The sequence below is a fragment of the Centruroides sculpturatus genome, unplaced genomic scaffold (genome assembly GCF_000671375.1).
Source record: "Centruroides sculpturatus isolate CEXI.00-Female unplaced genomic scaffold, Cexi_2.0 scaffold1028, whole genome shotgun sequence".
NCBI lineage: Eukaryota > Metazoa > Arthropoda > Arachnida > Scorpiones > Buthidae > Centruroides > Centruroides sculpturatus.
Genome location: NW_019385171.1, coordinates 49,131 through 59,537, shown reverse-complemented (window position 1 = coordinate 59,537; position 10,407 = coordinate 49,131). Strand labels below are relative to the sequence as shown.

Below are 10,407 nucleotides of genomic sequence, written 5' to 3'. Positions count from 1 at the left end.
CGATTCTAGACTAATTTGACTCAACATTTCCAAAACACAATTTTTTGGGACTAATCCATATAATCTATGCTATAAACAAAAAATTGTAGGATTACTTACCAAGTGTGCACCGTACGACAACGCCATTGCTTAAGTTTGTTTTTGTCTCAGAGCAGCACATCGAACGGCGGGCGTGTTTCCTGATAAGTTATTATTCTACGAAAAATTTGCTGAACTTTGGAGACATTAATATAAATACAATTTTTATGGCCGTTAAATAATAAATGGTTTTTAGTAGGTCCGCTGTTTGTTTAAACTCAACAGTTTGTGCAATATCTGCTATTGGTCTAGATTCGACCAAGTCTGTCGCAACACGAATCGGTGATGACGTTTTACTGTATTATAAGTCTCTTTAGCATGTTTATACAAATACAATCGCAATTTTTTTGCCATATTACATGAATCTGTATTATATGAACCTGTTTTATAGGGGTCTACTGTATGTTCCAAAATGTTTTAATGTTTTGAAACTTTGTTCTATTCTTACTTTGGATAATTAAATGATTATCTAATTGAACAAATGTTTTTGACTAAAGACATTTTGATGAAATATCAAAATAGAATTCTTTGTTCTAGTTTTTTATATATGCATTAAATGAATATTTACCTGATCAGTCCTAAAGTACCAGCAAAGTGACAGCAGTAACTATAGTATTTTAATTAGGTATAAGGTCAAAACTCCTTTTCATTCCAGAAGTACTGAAGATATAAGATTTTGTTTTCATCAAAAACTTAAGTTACTGTTACATTTTACAGTTTGACTGTATCTTGTGCTTGTTGGAAAACAAAGATATCAGTCAGCATTTTTTCAGCTTGCCCCTGTAACCTCTCCAACGATTAACTCTGGCTACAGAACTGGTAGTATGTTAGTGTAATGGCCAATGCCAACCTGCTGTGCTTAAGAATTCAGAGTTAAATTTTGGGTTGGCTCAAATTTTCACATGTTTAGCCAGATAAGTCAGGCTCCATCTCTCGGATGCCCTACAGTAAGCTTAGTCAAACCCATAATAAGCGTGCAAAAATGTTCAACTTATATAGTGAACTTATAACTTACTAAAAAAATACCATCATCATCAAATTGAATTACTTCCAAAATAAATCCTTTCTTGACAACTGGGCAGTAAAACACTAGCTTGCTGTTTTTTATTTTCAGCCTTTAACCATTTTCCCCTGCGGACACCAAGAGAATTTTTTTTAATCACATCTTTCATGAATTGTGAGGGCAGTGCCCAACTTATCCAGAAGAGTTCCCATGAAAAATTCTTGAGGCTCTTGGATCCAGAATTGAACCCAGGTTCCCAGAATGTCAAACAATCACTACCCTGTTTTCTGGAAGATCTAGGTTTGAGTCCGAGTAGGCTCAATTTTTCATGCATGGGTCAGTCTGGATATGTTGGATCCTGTTTCTCACTACCTGGATGTACCAAAGATGGGCATGAAGAAAGTCCCCCTTAGTGGCTACTGTACATTGTGGCTCACATCAACAATTTATAAAATATATGCTAAAAATTTTTATCAGTGTTTTTTTAACTCCTTTTAGTCGTTAAGAGGGTGTTACTTTATGTCCATCATGGGTTCATTCCAGCCCAAAATGAGACAGACGGGTGGGTAATGATGAGTCCAATATCAAATCACCCATGAAAATTTGTCCCATGAAACCCATTTACTTCAGATCAACATGTTATCTTTACTGCTTTTTTAAAATTTTAATGTTTCAGGCAAAGATAAAATTAATATTCACAGAAGACAAAAATAAATAAAGTCATTCACTCAAATACAGTTCATTTTTTTTTTATTTATTTTATTTAAGAATCATGTTTGTATGAAACAAAAATATAGTCTCTAGCATCAAAATTTGATTAACACTCCAAATAACTAGTGCAGTATTTAACACTACTTCCTGTAAATCAAATTTTTATGTTTTTCTCCTCCTCCTCATTTATTTTGTTGCTAAGTCTTTATATACACATGCATTAATAGAATACAATTTAAAATACCTGAAGAAAATTCAATTTTTGTTTACAAAACTCTTAACAAACTTTTATTTTCCTTGATTCTTGAAATTATGTGGAAGTAAATTTTTATATCACAGATGTTATCTGACGTTAATAATTTAGCAACAGAAGTACGAGTGAATTCTTTCAAAAAACATCAGCACTTAATTCTACATTTCCTACTAATAAAGTGCTGTAAGAGTGTTTTAAGTAATTTCTCTTATTAAAACTGAAATTTAATACAATTAAGTTTTAATATGAAAACAGATAAAGGTGAATCTAGAGAAGAGTGACTATACTTGAAAATAAATTTTGTTACTTACATATATATGTATTATGTATGTATGTATGTAATTTTTTTCATTAAGAAAATAATTTCCACAAAAATCAAACTGCAGTTTCAGATTCGTTTTGCTCTGACTTGTCTATAGGAAATGTATCTTGCGAAACTTCTTGTTTGATGTCTTGGAAATCGAGACTTTTAGAAGTCGATTTGATTTTGGATGGAATGGACAAGGCTTGGTCTTCTTTCATCTTACCTGAAATTTCTCTGGTAGATTTTGAGATATCATTACATTTAATATCATCTGTTTCCCCCTCCCCCTGTGATATTTCTGAACCTTCCTCATCGGGTGTGAAGTAAGCAGAAACCTGACTAGAACTATCTCCAGAATCTGGAGTTTGATCATGTGGCGTCTGTTCGAGAGAACATATCTTCGTTACAAAGATAGGTTCGACTGTTATTTCCGGTTCAAAGATTATCGAATCAGTTCTAGCACAAACATTCCTACAGCTTTCGATATTAAGATTTTCAAATATTTTATTGAAGTGTTGTTGTTGCAACTTGTAATTCTCTCTCAACTTATAAAGCTGGTGGGCACTGAATTTACGTATTCTACTACGCTGGAAAAAATAATTTTCACGCAAACGATCAATCTGAGATGCACTGTAATCTCTTACTCTTTGCACCTGTAGATAATAATTCTCTCTAATACGGTCGATTTGTAATGTTCCATAGTCACGAATATCACGCAGACGCTCTATTTGAGAAGAATAGCTTTCTCTTAATTTTTCCATTTGTTGCATACAATTATCTTTGATCCTTTGCACTTGAAAATTATAATTCTCACGTAGTCTCTCCAATTGTTGACGTTTATAATGTTCCATTCCATCCAAGATACGTTTTATCTGTTGGGATTTAGGTGATGTACTGCAGGGACATTCTATTCCACAGCGACTTAAAATAAGTTGTATGAATACCGAAAGTAATGTAACAAGTAGAAATCCAAAACTTATAGCTAAACCAACCAAAATACTCACAATTTTTATGTGATTTAAAAAGCTATGATCCAAGGTAAGATGTATTGTTCTTGTTTGATTACTCATAGGATTTGATGCAACACAATGATAAAAACCACAGTCCTGTCTCTGTACATTCCGGATTAGTAGATTGCCATTTTGCAGGATAAGAAATCGCTTTAAAACATCTTTTGGAACAGACTGTTTTAATGTGGTATGAACAGAAGGATGATTGACATTACAAGAAGTCACATTACAATCTGAATCATTACAACATTGTTCTGACCAATGGAAGACTAAATTATGAGGTGTAATCCAGGTTAATACTGGAGTGGGATTTCCTTCTACAAAACATTGAAGTAATGCAGTTGATCCAATATGAAAATGTGCCTGAGTTGAATACTCACGTATAGTTGCATTAGTACATACAATACGATGATCGAGGGCATCAAGCAAACTATGCCCATTTAATTCAGAAGGATATTTACAAAATGTTTCATCTGGTGATGTCAAATGGGTCTCAGTTTGATCTTGAAGCCACAATAATATCCAATACATATGACAATCACATTTCCAAGGATTTCCCTCCAATCTGATCAATTTCAATTCCTTTAGTGGTTTTAAAAATTCTGAATGTAAAGTTGAAAGATTATTTTTACTTAAATCTAAATCATTTAATTTAGTGGCTACTAAAAGAGCTCTTCTATCAACAGAAGAAAGTTTTGAAGAATCACTTAACTGTAACTGCTGAAGATTTGATAAACCTAACAAGCTATTTCTGCTTAAAGTTTTTAGCGTAGTATTAACCAATCGTAAAAATTTTACATTGTGGCAATAGCTGAATGACTTTTCTATGTTTATGAGTGGATTGTGACTAAAATCAACTACTTCTACTCCATCTGCAGATTTAAAGATTCCCTCCTGCAAAGAACTTACATTATTCAAACTAAAATTTAAATACTTTAAATTACTAAGGCCCTTAAAACTGAGCAGCCCAACAGACCCAATATTATTTTTACTAAGATCAAGATAAGATAAATTATGTAGTGTTGAAAATACAAGATTACTGATATTTTGCAAATGATTTTGTTGTAATATTAAGACAGAAAGTTTGTTTAAATTTTGAAACCATTGATGTTTCAAAATTTTGAGTTTATTTCCAGTTAAGTCTAAATAGTGTAATGATTCCATAAAATGAAATGTATAATTGTCAATTGTTTCAATGCTGTTATAACTAATATCCAGGATTTTTAATTTTCGCAAGCCACGAAATAAATAGGGCGTTAATTTATTTAACTGATTCCGTGAAATATTTAGTGTATCGAGAGAGGAAAGATTTAGAAATATGTTTTCAAGAATGACAGTATTTAAATAATTTAAACTTATATTCAATGAATGAAGATTAGGAATGTAAGCAGAAAATTCTCTTGTAATAAGCGATATATTATTTTTCGTAAGATCGAGAACTTGTAGATATAGAAGAGATTTGGACAAACTGTCAAGTTTGTGTATATTATTTCCATTAAGTAATAGTTGTGTTGCATTAGCCGGAACATTTTTTGGTAGTAAATTCAAGCTTTTTTCAATGCAATCAACATTTACGGATGTCTGAAGAAAAAAGCATTTGCATATGATAGGACAGTTTTTATCAGTTTCAGCTGTTTTATTAAAAATGTGAATTAAAGTCATCGTATTGGATACTTTAGCATTGTGACTTTCCATCCAAACACACAAAACTGAAAAAGATGAGATGTGAAGAAACAGAAGAATTTTATATATAAAAACTTCTTTAATAGCCATTTCATTTATATCTATGGACTTTCTGCATCATTCATATATCTGCAAAGATACAAATTTATATAAAATTATATACAAACTTATATTTAATGTAAGTTATTCAATTTTTATCGATTCATAAATATTCCAATTATTATTTTATTTTCCTTATTAATAATTACATGTTCATAATTCAAAGCTAAATTATTACTTATCCAATGCTACACGTCTTGCTTCCAATATGATACACGTCAGCTCTAACATATGGTTATTAGTTTTGCCTAAGATATCTATGTCAAGATATTGGTAGCACTTCTAAGAAAATATATAATCAGTTTTTTTGACTCAGTCAATATATGGAACAGTTTTGAAGATACGATCTGCAAGAAAACAACAGAATTTTTTAAACTGATTTCCCTTTATATTTCAAACTAGAAACATTGTTTGATGCTGAGACTTAGATTTGACTTATCAGAAAATGAAATAGATATTGTGGAATTTATTGAGCAAGCCAATAAACTTGAAAAATGTATGCCACATCATAGTTACTGTTATATTGAATTTCTTGCACAATTTATTCTTAATTAGACTATTTAAACTGTTTATAAGTATTTCCCCCTTAAAATAAATTTTTGTTATATTTACAAGTTTTTTTAGATTTTGCTTTAAATTGTAATTTCTGTTTGATATTTTATCTTGTTCTTTTTGATTTTTCTCCTTTGAAGTACAAGAAGTTACGAAAACTTTTTCAATGACAAATTTATAAACTTGTTAATAGAAACTATATAAAGTTAACTGAGTTAAGTCACTAACATGAAGCAGAATAAAACAAACCATTTTTGACTTTGGCCCAGAGTTTTTAAGCATTACATACTCTTTCACAACACCATATTCATCTAGTACTCAGTTTCCATCAGTTATTCTTGTTAAAGAATACCTGATGAAGATTATAACAATACTACCTGAATCTCTAATTTCTATGATCTTGCCCATGCAGACTTGTAGCTGTTCTTAAAATGAAAGGAAGGTTGCAAGTTCCAAATCAGCAACAGAAATGGAAGATGCAACAAGGTGATCCCTTAAAAAGACATCACAAAAAACAGCTTCCACAATTGCTTTGACAAGTGATATGTATGCTGATAGAATAGTATGGTAGCTACAGTAGGAGCTTATTTTGAAAGTGATGTGGCATATGAGTTTCTGTGTTACATAATAAAATCTGTGTCAAAAGTTTGGTTCATTTATAACTATCTCAAATAAGCTAAACTTTCAAGTTGACAGAAGTATTATGCATTTATTATTTACAGTTTGTTCTCATCATATATTATATTATATAGAAATAATTTTTATGTGCAATCTGCCATTTATATGATATTTTACAGCTACAAGTTTAATGATAAGAAATTTGTAGAAAGTAAACAATAGATATTTCAGATATAATTTAGTATTTCTCTTACATGTACATATTCTACATTTTCACATATTTAACATCTAAAATTATTTTATCACTGAAACAATGTATTTACTGCTAAATTTTTCTAATGTATAAAAATAAATTGTAAATATATTTAAGTTACTAGATAATTTTCTCGAATTAACAATTATTTATGTTTATGGAATTATTAACACTTATATTTCAGATAGATTATATGGCTAGAATTAAACTAATTATTAATTCATGTAATGTAAAACTTGACCTACCTTTGACCTAATGGGGGTTAAACCATTAATTTAGCACAGAATAGCAATTTAATTATCTTGTACTAGATTAATTCTAGCTTAATTAATTAAGTATAGCTTATAATTAATTTGGAATTTAAATATTTTTGACTAAAAATCAATTTATGGTTTATTGTATTCCATAACATACATACCCAATTCAAATGCTGTAAATTCTTTACTGTCACCAGACCATAACTAATATATTGACTTTCTTCATAGAAAGCATCCAGCAATAAAATTTTAACTGTAACCATATACTTGATTTATATAAAAAACTTGGCTGAAATTCCAATCTTGACATACCGCTCAATATTTTTCCAACTGCAATATAGTATTCATTTTGTTTCTAGTTAGTAATTTCAATATTCAGTAGTCACTTTTAATAATGATTTTTTAAAAATCAGTATCTGAAAAAAGACAATTTTAAATATGATTAAGTAAATAATATTTAAGATTCTAATAATAAAAAGACATCCTATCGAGAGAGAATTATAAATTAAAGCAATCCTGAATATTAATACAAATACAGTAGGCTCGATAGTTCAAGTTGATCAAGAATGAGACAACCTCAAAGTATATGTACAATGATAATGATACATCCATTATATTATATTAAAATATTGCTTTAGTAATGATAATGATGATAATATATTATGCTCAAAATACGATGGAGCAAGTGGTAGCTATCTGGAAGTAACTGGTAACCATATCATTTCACAAATGAAATAAATTGAAAGACAATGTTAGACCTTTTATCATGCTTATTTCAGCATATGTTGTCACACAGTTGAGTTGAATTACCAAAATACATAACTTATACACATTCTGGATGAGTACTTGCACTTTTGTTTAGGTGCTAGTGCCTCAAACTATTGAGATACAAACTATGGAGACTCTACTGTATGTCAAAAAATTTAAATCTTCAATGAAATGAAATTAGTTTTAATTTGGTTTGTGACTTCAAACATACACTTATGAGGTAGATACAAAAGCTTCTGGCCTAACTGTATTTTAGACATGATAGGAATAAAACAATGATAGTATCAAATAGTGCCATCTGTACGTGGACTAATAAAACGGTTTTCTTGCAAATTTGCATAAGTTGCTTGGAAACAATCATTTTAGTTACACTTGATGCATTAATTTGCATCATGCTTGCCTCTTGCATGACAATGCACCAGTGCATGACTGCCAGTGTCTAGGCAGTTGTGAAGGCGTGTGGGTTTGAGGAGTTAACCATCCACCCTACAGCCCAGACCTGGCTCCTAGTAATTATATGTTTCCCAAATTCAAAAAAAAAGACCTCTGAAAAGTGATGAAGAGTTGTAGGAGGCAGTTTATGAGCATTTTGCAGACAAAACTTCAGATTATTTTTTCAAGGGTATTGAAATGCTAATTCCAAGATGTAATATGTATGTTGAACTGCAAGGAAACTATATCAAAAAATGACATCATTGTTTTATACATATATAAAACATTGGCTGGAAACTTTTGGCACCTACCATGTATATCCTCAAAAAATTCTGCATTCCAAATTTTGTGTTAAATCTAATCAGAAGATATTCAAAGCATCTTCTCTTTATCGTCAGAATAAATGGACAAATGTTATTATATAAGATTTTTGATACCTTAAAACTAGTACTACATAGGCTACTCATACAGTTATTGGTAATACTTTTTCTTAAATTACTTAAAATAACTACTGAGAAATCCAATGCTGAATAGTAAACACTCCAAAAAAACCTTAAAAATTGCATTAACCATTTTAATCTAACATTTTCGGCCATATTTAACCAACCTTCTTCAGGATAAACTTACTAAACAAATGACAGTTGTGTTCAAATAAGGTAAGTTAAATGCAGCCAAAAATGTTAGCAATTAAAGTGATTAATGAACCTTTAAAGGTGATTTTGGAGGTTTTACTTAAATAAATTAAAAATTAATGAGTACTTTCATTTTTATTATTCAAAGCATCTTCTAATTAGATTCAATACAAAAGTTTGAAAGCAGAATTTTCATATTAGATCTAATCTGAAGCAGCTTTGAATAATAAAAATGAAAATACTCATCAATTTTTGATTTATTTTAATAATTTAAAAATTCAATAAAAAGTAATATCAATCAATCTGTGAAAAGAGTAGCTTCATAATTAACTAAGGTAATGTGGATCAAGAGTGGATACTGTAACTTGGATGATTGAACACTCAGATTACCAAATAATAATAATAATTGTTAACTATTAAATAAACTAAATTTGGATACATTGATAACTTTTAAATTATACAATAAAACACTTAATTTTATTTAAAACTGTGTTTATTAAGGTAAATATAAGTCTGGGATTACAATTAAAATTTCTTTAATCCATTTTAAAATACCATCAAAGAAAATCAAGAGTAAATTCTTATTAAAATTTCTAGATGGCCTTTGAAGTAATTAGAAAAGTAAATTAGCATTAATTAGTTTTGAGATGTCAAAAATCTGAAATACGAAGTGACCCCAAAAACCAGTTAACCAAAAATGCATTTTAAGAACAGTTAAAACCAGATTGAAGCAGAATAATATTCACCAAATTCCAATGAAGCAACTGAATCTACAGTTCTAGTTCTTGTAGAGGCTGGAGATTATATTATAAAATAAGAAATCCCCACAAAAGAATCCTGAATTACTTCCAGTAAGCGTTTATTTATGACTAATGTTTTCAATTTACATACGAGCAACTGAATTACAAATCATTCTCAAAACAATCATAAAATATCACTCAGTTAACTGGCTTTTGAGGTCCTTGCATATTAGATTTTATTATTTATTCTTAAGATGAGATTTATTCCTTAAAAATATACAAGAAATTCAAAGATTAAAGACTTCTAAAAGAAGGCTGTTTGCTATCTTTGAGAACACAATTATTAGTTTATAAGTTTAAAAATTTCATTTAATAATCTAATAAAACTGTTGGAAATATTTAATTAAATCAAAATTCAAGATTAATTAATAACTTATTCAATACTGTAATATAATTTTAAAATTAAATTAATTAATATAAGTTTATAATAATATACAATTTAATTTCACTATTCTTAACTACTGATAATTACATACCTTAAATGATAAAAAAATTATGGAAACATCAGACAATTTTCCAACGAACTATATCAATTTAATAATATTGATTTATTGATTAGTTTCAGTACTTTATGTGTTTCAAGATTAATAATATTTCAAAATAAAAATTGATTAGTAAACACACAATAAAAAATAAATAGGTTTTTTTTATTGTGTCCTCTATTTTACTAAAAACAATTATCTAGTTGCTTTTGTTTTAAAAAAAACTTATCCTAAACTTCCTGTAATAATACTTCTAAAACACACACCTATGATACAAGAATGCTGATGAATTAATAATGACAAAGATTGGCTGACATGTTATGTAATGATATGCTCTTTTTATTTGTCTAATAATACACAAGGTGCTAAAAAATTAGATTGACAAAATGAAATGGATGATAGAGGGGATCAATATAAGTAATTTTAGTTCTCTAAACTGGGAGTTGCTGAAGTCCCAATACAAGATACAGGC

The 10,407-nt window shown here is 29.2% G+C and overlaps 1 protein-coding gene across 8 annotated transcripts in view; it reads right to left on the bottom strand.

Annotated features, from left to right (window-relative positions):
* Window positions 1-469: 469 nt before the first annotated feature.
* Window positions 470-10,407, bottom strand: part of LOC111635713 (leucine-rich repeat neuronal protein 1-like) — a 32,911-nt gene continuing 22,973 nt past the window's right edge. For 4 of the 8 annotated variants that reach the window (XM_023380759.1, XM_023380762.1, XM_023380765.1 and 1 more), the window contains 2 exons: window positions 6,983-7,237; window positions 470-5,171 (listed from right to left, as the gene is read on the bottom strand). In XM_023380759.1, coding sequence (XP_023236527.1) covers window positions 2,421-5,132 — 2,712 coding nt within the window. In that variant the 5' untranslated portion in view covers window positions 5,133-5,171; window positions 6,983-7,237 and the 3' untranslated portion in view covers window positions 470-2,420. Of the gene's footprint in view, window positions 5,172-5,290; window positions 5,489-6,982; window positions 7,238-10,407 lie in introns of all 8 variants that reach the window. The other 4 variants (XM_023380763.1, XM_023380766.1, XM_023380761.1 and 1 more) reach the window with 3 other exon arrangements.